At 46.9% G+C, this 15722-nt stretch overlaps 4 protein-coding genes across 4 annotated transcripts; all 4 read left to right on the forward strand.

Moving 5' to 3' along the window:
* Window positions 1–248: 248 nt before the first annotated feature.
* Window positions 249–1458, forward strand: EDB93DRAFT_1311603 (uncharacterized protein). The gene is made up of 4 exons (XM_041454839.1): window positions 249–447; window positions 496–703; window positions 761–1254; window positions 1307–1458. The coding sequence occupies exons 1-4, from the start codon at window positions 412–414 to the stop codon at window positions 1316–1318; spliced, it is 750 nt and encodes a 249-aa protein (XP_041302472.1). The 5' UTR covers window positions 249–411; the 3' UTR covers window positions 1319–1458.
* Window positions 1459–1495: 37 nt separating this feature from the next.
* On the forward strand, window positions 1496–3364 carry EDB93DRAFT_939974 (uncharacterized protein). Its single transcript, XM_041458015.1, has 7 exons — window positions 1496–1845; window positions 1897–2349; window positions 2403–2495; window positions 2544–2777; window positions 2829–3065; window positions 3120–3170; window positions 3239–3364. The coding sequence occupies exons 1-7, from the start codon at window positions 1598–1600 to the stop codon at window positions 3261–3263; spliced, it is 1341 nt and encodes a 446-aa protein (XP_041302473.1). The 5' UTR covers window positions 1496–1597; the 3' UTR covers window positions 3264–3364.
* On the forward strand, window positions 3365–4781 carry EDB93DRAFT_939975 (P-loop containing nucleoside triphosphate hydrolase protein). Its single transcript, XM_041458016.1, has 2 exons — window positions 3365–3613; window positions 3661–4781. Exons 1-2 carry the CDS (start codon window positions 3465–3467, stop codon window positions 4430–4432), a joined length of 921 nt encoding a protein of 306 aa, XP_041302474.1. The 5' UTR covers window positions 3365–3464; the 3' UTR covers window positions 4433–4781.
* A 1191-nt stretch (window positions 4782–5972) lies between these two features.
* On the forward strand, window positions 5973–15710 carry EDB93DRAFT_1255529 (uncharacterized protein; the record flags this gene model as incomplete). Its single annotated transcript, XM_041453796.1, has 48 exons — window positions 5973–6069; window positions 6130–6490; window positions 6542–6566; window positions 6617–6932; window positions 6991–7099; window positions 7159–7249; window positions 7300–7633; window positions 7689–7780; window positions 7833–7962; window positions 8013–8150; window positions 8279–8326; window positions 8382–8485; window positions 8541–8595; window positions 8645–8779; window positions 8828–9203; window positions 9254–9336; window positions 9391–9520; window positions 9572–9615; window positions 9665–9703; window positions 9756–9925; window positions 9977–10031; window positions 10088–10099; window positions 10150–10304; window positions 10358–10612; window positions 10663–11273; window positions 11332–11345; window positions 11394–11427; window positions 11480–11607; window positions 11657–12207; window positions 12258–12298; window positions 12354–12448; window positions 12502–12545; window positions 12598–12698; window positions 12753–12848; window positions 12895–12941; window positions 12992–13064; window positions 13116–13357; window positions 13413–13475; window positions 13526–13785; window positions 13836–14021; window positions 14071–14320; window positions 14372–14568; window positions 14619–14702; window positions 14754–14883; window positions 14933–15021; window positions 15072–15304; window positions 15361–15604; window positions 15663–15710. 48 exons carry the CDS (start codon window positions 5973–5975, stop codon window positions 15708–15710), a joined length of 7215 nt encoding a protein of 2404 aa, XP_041302475.1.
* Between the last annotated feature and the right edge of the window lie 12 nt (window positions 15711–15722).

A 15722-nucleotide genomic window follows, 5' to 3' on the forward strand; every position in this document is an offset into this window, starting at 1 on the left:
CTGGCAGTCCAGCACGGTTTGAACGCGGCAACCATTAATGCATTCAAGTTGGTGCCTCAGGGTGCCCATGCTTGGAATCACTGATCGCAGTGCTACCAACGCTTTGTTGTCAACTTGTCGTGATATGTGGCAGCGCTCGTCTCATCTAGATTCCATACAATGAATCGCCTCCATGATGCGTTCATATACTTCCTATAGCCAGTACTGTGTTACGCCACAGTGACACAACTTGCATGTTGCATGAAACACGTTGCACCCATGCATTGCAGGGATCATCATATCTGGCGCCTGGGCCATATCAACGTCTGCTCTAACAGACCCCGTACTGGTACATGAAAAACGCCGAACACGCGGCAAGTCAAGATCCTCCTTGCGCCGCTGAATCTCGTCTGCAGTCGAGTCATCTCTGCAATGTCGTCGTTTCCTGACAGAGGGCTACCTAGTATTGTAAGTGGTGTTTTGCTCTTCCTCAGCAAAAAGTTAACCCAAAATCAGAGCACTGCGGCTTCGCATCTCACAGAAACATGCAATGTCGTCGTTTTTGGAGAAACGGGCGCTGGCAAAAGCTCCTTGATCAATTTGGTCGCTGGGAGACAAACAGCGCGGATATCCTGCGACGCTATGGGATGTACAACTGAAACTGATGTGTACGACGTTTTGATTCAGAACGAGACCTTGAAGGTAAAGCTTTTCGATACAGTCGGTCAGTGCATTTTCCCCGCTCCTTGGTGTTTGTTGCTGAACTGGAACTGGATTACAGGTCTCGGTGAGGGCCCTGAAGGAACTGTCCCCGATAAGGACGCTCGGAGAGTTCTGAAGAAACTCATTCGAAGTCTTTTGAAGCAAACTGGCATTCATCTCCTCATGTACTGTGTACGGGGTGTGAGAGCGACGAAGGCGCTCTGTCGCAACTACGATTTAATATACTCCGAAGTAAAGGAGAGAATTCCAGTCGTTCTTGTCGCCACAAGCTTAGAAGACAAAGGGCCAGAAATGGAACAATGGTGGAGGGATAACGAGCGATCCATCTCAGACTTCGGGATGACCTTTGCTGGTCACGCATGTATCACCACAGCGACTATCGACGAATATGCGGGGGATGAGCTCAAGCGGCGCCACAAACAGTCATACCGCGCCGTCTGTCAGCTTATCGAACAGTATCGCCTGTCGGAGAGGGTTCAGATTCCACTGTCTGATATCGGCCGATGGCTACTTAACACTATCCAGCAGGTATCAACAACGACTCCAAGGTACGTAGTCTTTGAAAACTCCTCGTGCCAATATTTTACCAACAATCGATGGGCAGGAAAAGGCATAAAGATATCTCACTTGCTGGGGGGACAGCGGCAAGCGCTAGCTCACTCATTAGCCACATCACAGAAGAGGAGGTAGCGTCGCCGGCTCCTGACTTACGATGCTGTACATTACAGTATACAGCAACTATTGACCTATATGATGAGATTTCCAAGGCATTCGAAACCAGCCGACTCAAGGATCTGCATCGGGAATTCAAAGAGCACCTTATCGCTACCCCTCCCAAAATGGATGCAAGGTGCGTAGTTACGAGACGATCCTTGTGCCGTATCTTTCCAACATTATGAACAGTAACGATGATCAAAACATCATACTTGCTGGGGAGGCGGCCGCAAGCATTGATTCACATGTCAACATCATTGCAGGAGATGAGGTGTCCTCCACAGCTTCTGACGGGCAACGCCGTATGCTGCAACGTACGGAAACTGTCGAGTCAGACGATGGAACCTTTGAGGCAATTGAATCCATCCGACTCGAGGACCCCGATATTGGGATTGAAGAGTACCCTATCACTTCTGCCATCGATGATGGGTGCGTATTCTTCGGGTGTTCCTTGTGCCATATTTTGCCAACATTAATGAGTAGGAACAATGATGCCGTACTCGAGTGGGAGACAGCGGAAAGCAATGGTTCACGCACCAACCTCATAGTAGGAGATGGGGTAGCTCCCACTCCGGACATAGGATGTCGTATGCTACAATATTCAGACATTATCGACCCGGATGACGAAACTTCCGAAGCATCCGAAACCATTCGACTCGAACACCCGTATCTAGGAATCAGAGAGCCGACATTGATGGGAAGGAAGAATGATGTCATACTCTCTAGGAAGACAGAGGCAAACAATGGTTCTCTCCTCAACTTCATGGCGGGAGATGCGGTAACACGCATCACTCCTGATGTGCGACACTATTTGCTACAACGGTCAGAGATCGTCCACTTGGATGACAAGACTTTCAAGGCATTCTTACGCGTTGTGGACCCGCGTCTGAGAACCGAAGTGCATATCGCTATCACTCCCAAAATGGGCACAAGGTACATAGTCTTTAGATCCTCCTAATATCACATTCGTCGAATTTGATTGGTAGGAACCAGATCCAAAGTATCGTGTTATTTCGTCGACTCAAGGACCCGCGTATGGAAATCACAGCATTCCTCATCCCTCCAAACATGCATACAAGGTGTGTAGTCAGGTGCCCTGTACTATGGTTGTTTAATATTATAAGCAGGAGCAGGCATACGATTATGTTGCTCTTTTGGCAAACTGGAGCAAGTAAAAGCTCACTCGTTAACGTCTTAGGGAGAAAGGAGGTAGCGCGCATAGCTCCTGACACACGACACCGTCTACTGCAGCGCACAGAGACCACCAACTTCGATGACGAGACCCCTGTCGAAATCATTCGACCCGAGAGCCTGCATCTGGGCATCATAGAATGCCTTATCGCTCTAAAAATAGGTACAAGGTGCATAATCTTCAGATGCCCCTCGTACTATAGTTTGTCTAATTTGAACAGCAGGAAGAAGCACGAACTTATCATGCTCTTCTGGCAGATGGGAGGGGGCAACAGGTCGCTGGCACTCGTTAACCTCATGACAGGAGAGGCGACAGCATCCGCACCTGATATGCGACGCCGTATTCGATATTCAGAGACTGTTGACTTGGATTACAAGACTTCTAAGTTGCTCTTACGTCTTGAAAACCCGCGTATGAGAACCAGAGGATACCGTATCCCTCCAAACCTTAGTACAAGGTGCGTGGTCTTCAGATAATCTTCGTGCTATGGGTTGTCTCATTTGAATAGTAGGAAGAAGCAGGAATTTGTCGTGTACTTTTGGCAGACGGGAGTAGGCACAAGGTCACTCTTCACGACTGGAGAGGCAATACCATCCACACCTGATATGCGACGCCGTATTCAATGTTCAGAAACTGTCGACTTGGATTACCGTGACAGGACTTCAAAGGTGCTCTTACGTCTTGAAAACCCGCATCTGAGAACCAGAGGACACCGTATCCCTCCAAACATCAGTGCAAGGTGCGTATTTTTCAGATACTCTCAGTATCGTAGTTGTTTGATTTGGCCAGGAATGAGCATAAAATTATCACGCTCTTTTGGCAGACGAGAACAGGCAAAGGTTCACTTGTCAACCTGATGACAAAACAGGAGGTAACGCCCACAGGTCCTGACATGCGGCGTCGTACGTTGCAATGTTCAGAATCCGTCAACTTGGATGACAAAACTTCTGAGGATCCGAATCTGAAAGTTAGGGACCAATTCATCCCTCCTAAAATAAGTACAAGGTGCACAGTCTTCGGATGTTTCTTGTATCATAGTTTAACTTGAGTAGGAGGACAACACATCAAAGTATCGTGCTCTTTGGGGATACGGGAGCAGGCAAAAGCTCACTCATCAACCTTATGGCGGGAGAGGAGGTGGCATGTACATCTCCTGACATGCAACGCTGTACGATGCACTGGCAAGAGTATAACATCAGCTTCGGCGACACGTCTTACAAAGTGTACGATACCATTGGACTCGAGGCACCGCAACTGGGAACTAAAGAGTATCTCGAATTTGTCGAGAACGCCTATCAGCTCATTAAACGATTGGATAAACAAGGTGGCATCGATCTGCTTTTATTCTGTGTTCGCGCCGGTAGAGTTACTGCTACGCTGCAGAGCAATTACAGGCTCTTTCACGAATTCCTCTGCGAGAAGAAGATTCCCATCGTTCTTGCGATCACGAACCTTGAAAGAGAGGGGAGGATGGAGGATTGGTGGGAGAGAAACGAGGGCACCTTCGACAACTATCAGATAAAGGTCGCTGGTCATGCCTGCATCGCCGCTGCCAATGGATTGGATGGCAGACACAAAGACCTTTATGAAGAATCGCGCGCCACGATCCGTGACCTTGTTGAAAAATTTACTGCAGACGAGCAGAGACGAGCATGGTCAGGAGGGGATAGTCTGTTCGTGTCGCTGACGCGTAAACTGAAGGGGTTACTCAAGGGAAGTTCGCGTGTGAGAAGGAAGGATCTCGTCACCCATCTCACTAAGCGTTGCGGTATTCCTCGAGCGGTCGCAAAACAGTTGGCTAATATGATCAAGCATGATGCATGACGTATAAGCTACTTGACTTTGCCCTTTCTGCTCATCCGATTTTGCCCTTGTCCTTGTCATCAATATGTCATGCATAGATTGATATTACGTATTCCAGTACCACGTTTTTGTAACGAACATTACTGTTAGAACGTTGGATTGATGAAACCTGATGGAACGCTGTCTGCTTGAGTATCAAGAAGTCTAGGAAACTACGCAGCATGTGATGAAGTATGCAGTGATACTTGGAGGTATACTCAGCGCGCCATATGCGAATATGGTGAATGGTCAATACCCGTTCCAGCTCTGGGACAGCGAGGGCCAGGCTATGGCCTGTGCAACTCAAGATTAATCGATTAATTGAATTTTAATGAATTCTAATAACCAATACAACGAACGTAGATGCAGTGGCGATTGAGACGCGCGTTCTCTGGTGGGGAATTGTAAATAGCGGTAGTGAAACGGTGATAGGCCTAGTTCAGCGCTTGGATACGAGCTTCGACCTTGTAGTACAAGAAGTTCAAAGGATCAGATTCATCAGAATGATGCTCGTGATCACGTTATGGCACCAAGTTGATGCCTGGAGAGTCGGGATGCTTCAGTATTGAAGGCATGGGTCAGTTATGTCGACCACGTAGTATGTCTTGTGATAGTAATAGCTAGCCATGTGGTGGGACGTTCAACATCTGGCTCGATGAGTCGAAAGAAGCGCGGATGAAATGCAGACAAAAGCTGCCGCTGGGGTGTGTTTTTCCGCCGTGAACAAAAAGGTGTTTTGATGGATCGGCAGCTATAATGAACCTGTATTGAAGTGCTGAAATAATCACCCAGAAATGTCACGTGCTTGTTGGTAGATTTCAAAATCTCAATTCTAAATGGTACGTACATATTACGGTGTTACCCGCACCAAGGAATGTCATCATGAACGAAACTTCATGCCGATGAGTCGGATGTGATCGCGCCCATGGATGTCCCATCTTACGTTGAATTCGACCTAGCCTTCAAGTGCAGTTTCAGAACCCTGAAAGCGACTGGAGACTGGAGTGACTTTGCAGGGTAATGATACATAGTGCGTATTCATATCATTCGGATGCGACTTGGCTACTGACCTCACTTGCCAATATTCAAATTGCCAGATTGAACTTTTTCATTGAAGACCCGTGTCATCTGTTTCGCCGTTCGTGATTCTGAATGATAAGGTTCAACGTTCCTGTCACTAGCTCGATCAGAACCCTGTTGTTTCCTCGGCCCTTCAACTATCCCATCGAGCATGGACCAACCTGAAGCGTTTGGACTAAATTTTGTTAAAATACCTTCGCGCCATATACAACGGCTACATGTCATCATTTAAAGGGTGGACAAATGCCCTGTGAAGATTTATCCCAGATCCGCAACGCTCTTTTTCTCGGTAAAAGTATTGTCCTCCGTTGCGTTTTCAAGCAACTCGTCTAGGGTTCCCAACTCTCGCATCTCCGCTTTTCCAATTTCGCGTCTTGTTGGTCTTCACTGTCTTTAAGTTACCCATTTCTTTGCCTTCGGCTTTGCGGCATTCCTTTGCCAGATGGAGGAATTACCATCAACGGGGAGGAATACATATAATAATAACTTCGACAACAGCATTCACACTCTTGGTGATTGGTCAACCGCGTCATTGAGAGGTAACGTGGCTCTCATCATACTATAACTTCATTGGACATAACCGTAACTCTGTGTTACAGGTCATGCTGCTCCAATTGCAGGAGCTGACTTAGGGTTAGACCCATTCGCCGGCCCCTTCGCCAGTACTACTCCGCCTGGAATCACAACTAATGTCCCTGCACATCAAACCGAAGGTGATATATCTCAACCAGAGTATCTGCCAGCAGATACAAATGCACCAGCAGTGTCTGGTGCTGCCCCTAGACTTCCTTTACGCAAGCGAAGATGGTTTATAATCACTTCAATCGTTGGTGCTTGTTTGGGCATCGCGCTGCTTTTCATAGTTCTGTTCCCCGTACTCCGCGCAATCGTTCAGGATGTAATCAACCAATCCACGCTGAATATCCAACAGGCGGCAATATTGTCTCCTTCAAATACATCGTAAGGGAACGGTATAATATACAGTAACACGCTCACTTATTTATCGTACAGCTTCACTTTAGCAATGCTAGGCGTTGTAGGTATTCGCGTTGCATTGGGACCGTATTCATTAACCATCGCTTTAAGGTATCTCATACTGGTATTTTCTCCGCCACAGTAGCCTTCTCGCAGCCAGTAAACGTGAGCTGGATGAATGGCAGTGTTGAAGTGCCTCTCGGCTATATGTCGCTTTCGACTCTGCATGCTTCCAATAAACGGGCAACGATCAACGATACCACGACCTTCTACATCACAGATCAAAATGCCTTCGGCCGTTTCACAAGCTCGATGATCACTTCACAAAATTTCACTTGGAGATTGCAGAGTTCCAATCTGAATGTCCAAGCAATGAAGTTCCCTACCGCGCATGGCATTTCATTCAATAAGCTGGTGACTATCAATGGTGCAGTATTTTCATACTCACGTAGATTTTGGTGCAACTGACAAGTATTCTTGCTAAGGCACAAACAATTTTGCCGGCAATGTCATTCTCGAGGACATGCAATTACCCAGTGACAATCCTGGGGGAGGTATCGATTTTGTGGCGGTTACGCAGTTGAACAATACAAGGTATTCGTATTCTTCAACCTAGAGCCTTCATTACACTCTGACCTGATCACTTGGTATAGCCCTTTCACACTGGGGCTGGGAACAGTAGTTTTTGACCTCGTGTACCAAAACGTCTATCTTGGTACTGGAACGGGATTCAATACGAACATTGTAGGTCGTACATTCTAATTTCTCAATTCCGATGTCTCAACTTACTTTAGGTCCCTGGTCCTAACAACATCACGCTGAGCGGTATTTTAGTACCCCAGACGACGCCTGCCAACCTTGCGGCGGTCTCGCAGCTTTTCACCAATTACATCAATTTCGAAAGTTCGCCTGTAATCGCAATGGGCAAGTCAACACTGCAGCTGGATGGTTCACAGATATCTTGGCTTAGCCAGGGTTTGGAAAGCCTTCAGCTGACAGTTCCCTTCAAGTCAACTACACCGATCAACCCAATTCGGTCTATTCAGATAGGGAGCATGGCGCTTGCGTTCACCCCAGAGACGGCATGGACCCCGCGAACGGATAGTAACTCAGTTCGCGCGAGCATGCGTGAGTGATTTATGTGAAAGCAGTGTGATCATTATGTCTGACTTAGGCGCAACAGAATTGCCTTTCGGGTTTAAGTTGTCTATCGATCAGATTCAGAATGAATTCACGATCGTCAAAAACGGTTCAAATGTAGCGGGTTTGAATACGGTATGATTGTCCACTACATTTTCAATTTGCCGGTAACCATCTTGTTGCGCAGCCTCTGGGTGCATCAACATCCTCAATCACTGTGCTGAGCCCGACAGACACTGAGGGCACCATTAACATAACCATTTTAGATAGTGTTTTGAACGCTACAGATACAGAGCATGGCAGTTTCTCCGCATTCAGTAAGTGTGCTGTATTTGAGTGGTGCGATCTGTAATTGTATATTTTGCAGACATGGAACTCACGGATTCTACCACGACCGATTTCTTGCTGCTTGGCAATTCTCGCGCGGTAGCGAACATGAGCATCGGTCAAATTACTTTGGACCCTATCAAGGTCAACGTGTCGACCAGTCTCAGTGGCCTGCAAGGTCTGAAGGGGTATACCACTATTGGGGCTGTCGACGTTATGGGCGGGACCCAGCAAGCCCTTAACCTTAGCATCGATGGCAAGAAGGCTTCTCAGCTGTTGTCAAACTATGGCTGATCTCATCTTTAGTGTCCATCTATAACCCATCCAATCTTGATCTCGCTACTGGCGACCTACGTTAGTGGTAGCAGTCAATTGTAAGGGTTCGAAATTGATATATTTCTTGTTACAGAGCTCCAGCTGCAACGTGGTGGTGCAATCCTGGGAACGGCACTGATGCCCAATTTGACACTGAACATGGGCAATAATTCGGTTCACTCCACATCTGCTTTCGATGTACGGTTGTCTACCGCCTCTCTGTCCACGACTTCTCAGTTAACCGCATTTACAGCCTAACAACTCACCCGAAGGATTGAAAACACTTAGCCAGTTTGTTGGTGGTCAAGGTGTGTCTTAGATCTTTGCGTTCAAGAGAAAAAATAATTAGGTTGTTAGATGTGGAGCTTAATATCGTAGGTTACAGTGGGAGCACACAGGTCGCTTCTCTTCTGCAGGCTTTTGAAAGTATGAACATCACCGCCACGCTTCCTGGCCTCAACTCCAGTCTTTTATCGACGGGTTTTTTGGAGAGTAAGTTGCGTTATTTGTCTTTAGATCAACCTGTTAACGATCGAGTAGTCCTTCCTACTACATTTGTTACGAGCAACGTCAGTCAGGTCACTGTAGCGCTCGTCAATCCTTTCACCGCTGGTTTTGACATCACCAGTATCTCATCCAATGTCACCTCGCATGGCTTGTACCTCGGTTCCATCAATACTGCGACGAATTTTAACTCGGCAGGAAAATCGACCACGAAGTCTCCTGTTCTCGACATGACCATGAACTACGATCCCCCGACACTCTTCACTCTGACTCGCGTGCTCGCTGTGCAGGCAGGTTTGGATCCCACACAACTGGACGGCATTGTAGCTCTTGGGGATTATCAGTATGTAACTGCCACGACAACGGACTCCGAGCCGGTTCCTCAGCAGCAACGGAGAGACAACATATACACGTGGGTGTTACAACTTTCTTTCTGCTTCTGATACTAAATCAACTATTCAGGGGATTCAATCTGCCTAATTTTGTTGACAAAGCGTTCAAGCAGTTGAGGAGTGACATACAGCTATCTGCACAGCTTACAATTGGTTCGAATTTTGCCGTGAATTTATTTCAGATTACTCACAACAATACTGTTGCAGGGGACTATGCAACGACACTCAGTTACACTCAGACTGATGTCCCCATTTCTACGGACAGCAGCCTGAACTTAATCCTGCCCATCTTAGCGAAACCTATCGTCCAGAAGATCGTCAGCGGCAGTGTCCTGGGGTGATTAACATTGATACTTTGTAGCTAACTTTTGCTGAAATTGTGTTGCAGTGTAGAATCTGTTCTTATCACTAATCCTCAAGAAACAATGTTTGGTATGGGTCAGAGTGTGATGTCTTGCACAACTTACCAGGAGTTTCATAGGGACACAATTGAATGGAAGCATTACGAACGCGGGGCCTTGTCTGTCATTCTATTCCACTTAGCGCATACTTGTTTGACCTCGTTTTGACAGTTGACGCGACAATCACGTTTAACAACGGACTCACTGTTTCGTGGGGCGGTCAGCCGATTGGCGTGATGAAGATAGACCCCGTCAATGTCGTTGGCGATGTCGGAGCTACTCTCAAAGTGCAAACTACATTCGAAGTTGCAAATGCAGATTATTTGGCCAACTTTACCAAGGTGGGAGACACGTCATCCAATACATTGTAGCTTTTTTCTCAATGTTTCTAGGTCATGCTAAATAGTGAATCATTTGAATGGGACATTACTGGTGATAACCTAACTGGTATGTTCATGCTGGGTACAGCTGAGTTGTTACTTACGAGTATTTGGCGGATACAGTCAGTGCTCTTGGTGTGTTAGTTTCGCGGAAGCTTAGTGCAATATCATTGACAACCCCTAAGGTATCGAAGTACCCGGCATCTCTCTTCCTTCCAAAGCAGTCACCCTGAAGGGTTTCAACGGTCTTAAGAATGGCGTGATTATCAATTCCTTTGACCTCCCATCCAACGACCCTGCTGGTGGAATTCATCTGACGATTAATTCAGAGGTTATCAACGTATGTTGTCCTTGCTCGATTTCAATGCCTCGTTCATGTTTCTTCCGTTGTAGCCTTCTCAAGTTGGCATTGAACTCAGCTCCCTTGCGTTCAACACCTACTCCAACGGCATCGAGATAGCTCCAGTCTCTTCAACTTCGACTGTCACGCTAGCGCCGAATTCCACCTCATCGCTCGAGCTAGCTGGTCGACTCATTCCGCAGAGCTCTTCAGAAGGACTTGCAACTATTTCCGCTATTTTCAACAACTATATTCACGGCATGGACAGCCAGGTCACCGTTTATGGCGCTGGTGCTGGCCCGAGCGATGTGAGATACCTGTTGTCGTCAGAATGGTGCTTGCTGATCACGCCGTGCAGGTCACTTGGCTGAATGAAGGTATACAAACCCTTCAGGTAGTGACGTCGTTGCCGAACAAGGGAAAACTTAACATCATCCAGTCGATCAATCTCGAACAGCTGTCTCTCATGTTCACCGAGGCTACGGCATACAACCCAATGTCAGGCAGCAATTTGACCACTGCTGCGTTCACTCTGCCTTTCGCTTTCCCAGTCGATATCACGGCACTTGCACAGAATATTACCACTGGATATAATGGTCAATCTTTTGCTGAGCTGGTTATCCCACGGGGCCCCAGCACGACTGATGTTCAGAATCGTATCATTTACTTGACGTTTAGCGATGTCCCGTTTGCTGTGTATTCTGACCAGCATGAGACTTTCCAGGATTTCGTAGCTGCTACGACGCTAGGAGTTTCACAAATGTTAGTGCTGTCGGGCGCTGCGAACGCCGATGCATCTACAGCTGTTGGTGTGTTGTCTCTAGTGGATATCGAATTCTCTGTGCAATCTACGATCGCGGGATTGCAGGGACTCAAGGCGAAACCTGCCTCCGTCGCCAATCTGGACGTCAAACACGGATATTCAGATTACTTGCTGATTACAGTGGACACTTCACTTTTCAACCCGAGGTACGTGAATCTGTTATGACGACGAGTCCAATATAAATGCGTCTTTACTCGGTCGTAGCAACCTAACAATCGGTGAGCAGCAGCGTACTTTTGATTGTTGCTATTGACATTTGCTCTCAGGTACTGGCGATGTCTCGTTTGCATTGCAGTTTGAGTGAGCGCCTTCTTGAATTCCTATGAAATACGCACTGACCGGCTATCAATAGAAACCAAGTCATTGGTTCCGCCGATTTGGTGACTATTCATGACTTTATAGATCCTCCGTTTCGACGTTTACCTTTCCATCTGCAGAGCAATATGATCATCCAGCCTGGAAACGTATCATATCCCACTGGTATTTGCATTCACTCTGAGTGTAGACATTTCCTTATCTTATACGCTAGACGTCCATTACTCCCCTCAAGGAGCTGCGCAAACAGCGGCAGGCCAAGCGATGCTCGAGAACTACCTTCAGGGCGTCATTTCGGAAACAACCATTATGGGAACGTCCAGTTCCACTTATATCGGCTCTTTGGAACCAGCTCTTGCGCAGATCAATTTGTCACCAGTGACTATCCCAGCCTTGCACCAGAACCTCATTGACAGTGCTTCGCTCGAATTCCCAACTGACATCGTTCAAAATGGTGTGGCGTCGACGACTTTCACTTTAGCAAATCCGTTCACGGCCAGCATCAATCTGCTTGATGTCACCGCAATCGCGACCTACCACAACCTGACTCTTGGCGCTATCAATCATGTTGACATGTCTGCAAACCCAATCCATGCTAATGGACATTCCAATATTACATCGACTGTGCTTCCGTTCAACTTCAACCTCGACCCATTGACCATTATTGGATTGATCACCACTTCCGCTCAAGAACACAATGTCGACCTTGGTCCTCTGACGAGTTTATTCCAGCTGGTTATTGATAACCCGAGCTTCCACCCACCTGTATGTTTGAGTTCTTTTTCGATCAACACCTGAATGACCTCTTTTTCAAGGTCAATACGTCGGTGGATACAAGCAACCCAATTTGCGTTAGGTATATCCACGAAATTTCTCCAGGCTTTCAGTTCTCTGACGTAAAAAAATACTAGCGGAAACCAGTTCGACATAAACGACGCCATTTTAAACGCATTGAAAGGTTTACAAGTCACACTTGCCGTGGATTCTTCCTTGAAACTTGATGATTGTAAGAACCTTACCTGTGAGTTGTCCGGTAAACTTAGTGATTCACTTCACTAGACGCAACAAATCTTGCTTTCAATCAATACGGGGTTTCGGCTATTGTAAGTCTGGAAATTCTACCTGCTTCAACACTTATCACTCAATTGATTACAGACGGACAAGACATCATTGTATCTGATTGGTGCGGTGGGTGGTCCTATTACCCAAGACCTCGTCAACGGCGCTACACTAGCTTTCAACCAAGCAAACATCACGTGCGCTTCAACCATTTATCTAACGTTTACTTTGGTTGTTGATGGTTGGGATAGGGACATCACAAACGAGGGCTTCCAGCTCTCCCTGCAAGGGTCCTTGACCAACGTTGGCCCTCTAGATGCTCTGATCGAGTTTGTTGACCCAGTGATGTATGTCTTCGCCCAGTTTGTATCTGCAGATGCTCACGTCGGACAGGGTAACATGGCAAGGCCATAATATTGCGACAATTGCACTGCCTCCAGGTTTGCTAGCTAAAATAGACCACATGCGGGATACTCACTGTGATCCATAGTATGTTCTACCGCGAATACCGGGGTGCCGAATTATAATACGCAAGGGCAGCTAGTAATAATTGACCAAGTCCAGTGAGCATGATTGCATTTGCGCCATCTTTTGTGGATGCTGAAAAGTACCAGGTTTACCTTATTTGCGACATACTTGTTACACAATCCAAGTTTTGAGTGGACAATCTCTACTTCTTCCCTCAAGCTGACTGCTCTGGGAACAATTTTCAATGGAGTCTCGATGTCAAAAACGGTCACCCTGAAAGCATTCAATGGTCTCCCAGGAGTCACGATCAGTAACTTCCAACTCCCCTCCGAAGATCCAGCTGGTGGAATTACGATATCAACAGACTCGATCATTCCTTCCCCTGCTCGTTTGTGCATTTCCCCCTGCTATCCCTTCTTTTTTTCCCTCATTTCTTCTCCCAGAGCTTGGCATCGACCTTGGAAACGTTGGATTCCAAGCCTACTTCGAGAACACTCGCATTGGACGTGAGCGAAAATTTGATTTCGTTGAAACCGTTGTCTAATGCGTTATATAGCACTTACCGCTACTGACCTCATCCTCTCACCCGAGTCCTCAGTAACATCCCACCTCAGTGGACAAATGGTACCTCAAAGTGGCTCTGGTCTGAACACTATTGGCAAATTGTTCTCTGAGTACATAGCTGCGGATAATATTACGCTCAATGTCCAAGGCGACACTGTTCAGCCTCCAGGTGCAAATGAACAAGTAACATGGCTTAGTACCGCCTTCAAGACTCTCACACTCGACGTCATTTTGCCTGGAAAGAAGTTTGACGTAGGTTTATCGACAATTGCGCAGGAGAAAATTGTGCTAATGACAAATAGATTATCCAATCCATCGCACTCTTGGATTTGAGCTTGACAATGCAGAGCCAGGACCAGGCATTTTCTCCATTATCAGGTTCCGATAACACTGTGGCACAATACAAGAACCCCTTCGGTTTCTCATTACAAGTAATTCAGTCTACTGTCAACATAAACCTCAACTATGGAGGTACAGCTGCCGCTCAGGTAATGTTGGTTATTGGTCCATGCTAGATGTTCACTGACCCGCTTATAGCTGAACCTTCCTCAATCCGACAACATTGGTGGGGTGTCGACTGGGAATCTCGCTGCCTTGCCGATCAGTTTCCATGACATCCCATTAACTTCCGTCGACAATGGCGCCTTTGAAGCCATGTTTGCTCAAGTGACGGACAAGAATTCGGCAGACCTGGAATTGAGCGGAACCGCTGATGTGACCGCCAAGACTGCCATTGGCAATGTTCCTATCTCAGGAATTGCTTTCGACGTCGCTTCAAGCCTAGCTGGTAAGTTTCAATGCGAATTAGCTTCCACTCGTGCTTAAAACTATGTATTAGGCATGAATTCCTTTGATAGCAAGGCAACGATAACCAACATCTCGATTTATGGCAGTGGTGGGAATGGTGGAAATCAATATATCATCTCGCCCATTACGTCTTCGATTAACAACCCGTCCAACATCTCGCTTGACACGGTTGATATCGCCCTACCAGTGTACTACCAAAATGTCATGATCGGTCGAGCGGCATTCAATGTGCGTAAATGGTTGTCATGGATGTAGTCCTACCTGAACCTCTCGTTTAGCTCTTCAACTTGGTTCCTGGAGAAAATATGATCCCAGGAGAGTTCCATTACGAGCCAGCAAACCCGAATGATACCGTAGCTGAGGTCGGTAGCATGGACTTTCTTCTAACCTACTTAATCATTTCTGTAATGCAGGCTTTCCTCAGTAGCTTCCTGCAAACCGGCAATGGCCTTCCAATTACTATTCAAGGAGATTCTGCGAGTACACCATTTGCATCACTCCAGCCGGCGCTCGAAGGCGTGACTTTGACAAGTAGTGTTACGGGTAAGCAGAATCGCGTCTGTCCACCCTTTATCGCTCATGCAAGTCGCAGGCTTGAACGTCGCTCCGATTATCTCCCACTTATACCCTGAAATCACTCTAGCCACACTCGTGACCAATGAAATTAACCTTAGCTTCGACGTACGTACAATTTTATGCGTGCTCTAGGTATAAAACTCATCCCGTGCAAGGTGACAAACCCTCTCGATACTGAACTCGAGATTTTATTTGTGCAGGCTGATGGTTTGGTCAATGGAGAAATTTATGCGCATTTAGACCAGACATTCAGTTCATTTGTAATTCCTCCAAAGCAGACTGTCAACAGTGGAAAGTTTGGAAACGTTAAGCTAGTCAAGGGTGCCCTTGCGTCCCTACCCATCATTCCATTGGGCTATTTGGACATCCAAAGTGTAGTAACAACGAGGTCAGTGTCGGAATATAACAAGGACCCATGGAGTCACGCTTACAAATGCCGTATAGGGTGGGCAGCGGCGGATACCAGATTCCATGGCTCCATATCAATCAAAACCATGTCACTGCCTCATATGATCTCGGCGTCAGTCTCGCGGACCTTTCTTCAGCAGGCCAGTCAATGACAGCGACAACGTTTCTTGGTGGTTCGACCGCATTGATTCCCTCACCATCAGCCGTGACCATGGGGCTTGGATCATCCACATCAAGCTTTGGAATTTTGGCATCTGCAGTACCCTCCGGATCCTACCCAGTAAGCGCGCATTCTAACCATCCTGAGTTTTGAAATTGAATTCTTGCTGCAATTCCAGTCTGCTCTTCCTCTACCAACTCTCAACACCACGATCGGACCGCTGTAATTTTTATCGTAT

The sequence above is a fragment of the Suillus bovinus genome (assembly GCF_016758785.1).
Source record: "Suillus bovinus strain UH-Sbo-P2 chromosome Unknown EDB93scaffold_95, whole genome shotgun sequence".
NCBI classification, from domain to species: Eukaryota; Fungi; Basidiomycota; class Agaricomycetes; order Boletales; family Suillaceae; genus Suillus; species Suillus bovinus.

Excerpts from the sequence above, each read along its gene's own strand:
- EDB93DRAFT_1311603 (XM_041454839.1), top strand. The coding sequence starts at position 412 with ATGTCGTCGTTTCCTGACAGAGGGCTACCTAGTATT. Across the intron at positions 448-495 it reads ACAGAGGGCTACCTAGTATT|AGCACTGCGGCTTCGCATCT; the intron begins GTAAGTGGTGTT and ends ACCCAAAATCAG. Across the intron at positions 704-760 it reads AAAGCTTTTCGATACAGTCG|GTCTCGGTGAGGGCCCTGAA; the intron begins GTCAGTGCATTT and ends ACTGGATTACAG.
- EDB93DRAFT_939974 (XM_041458015.1), top strand. The coding sequence starts at position 1,598 with ATGAACAGTAACGATGATCAAAACATCATACTTGCTGGGGAGGCGGCC. Across the intron at positions 1,846-1,896 it reads ACTTCTGCCATCGATGATGG|TAGGAACAATGATGCCGTAC; the intron begins GTGCGTATTCTT and ends AACATTAATGAG. Across the intron at positions 3,066-3,119 it reads CCTCCAAACCTTAGTACAAG|GAAGAAGCAGGAATTTGTCG; the intron begins GTGCGTGGTCTT and ends TTTGAATAGTAG.
- EDB93DRAFT_939975 (XM_041458016.1), top strand. The coding sequence starts at position 3,465 with ATGACAAAACAGGAGGTAACGCCCACAGGTCCTGACATGCGGCGTCGT. Across the intron at positions 3,614-3,660 it reads CCTCCTAAAATAAGTACAAG|GAGGACAACACATCAAAGTA; the intron begins GTGCACAGTCTT and ends TAACTTGAGTAG.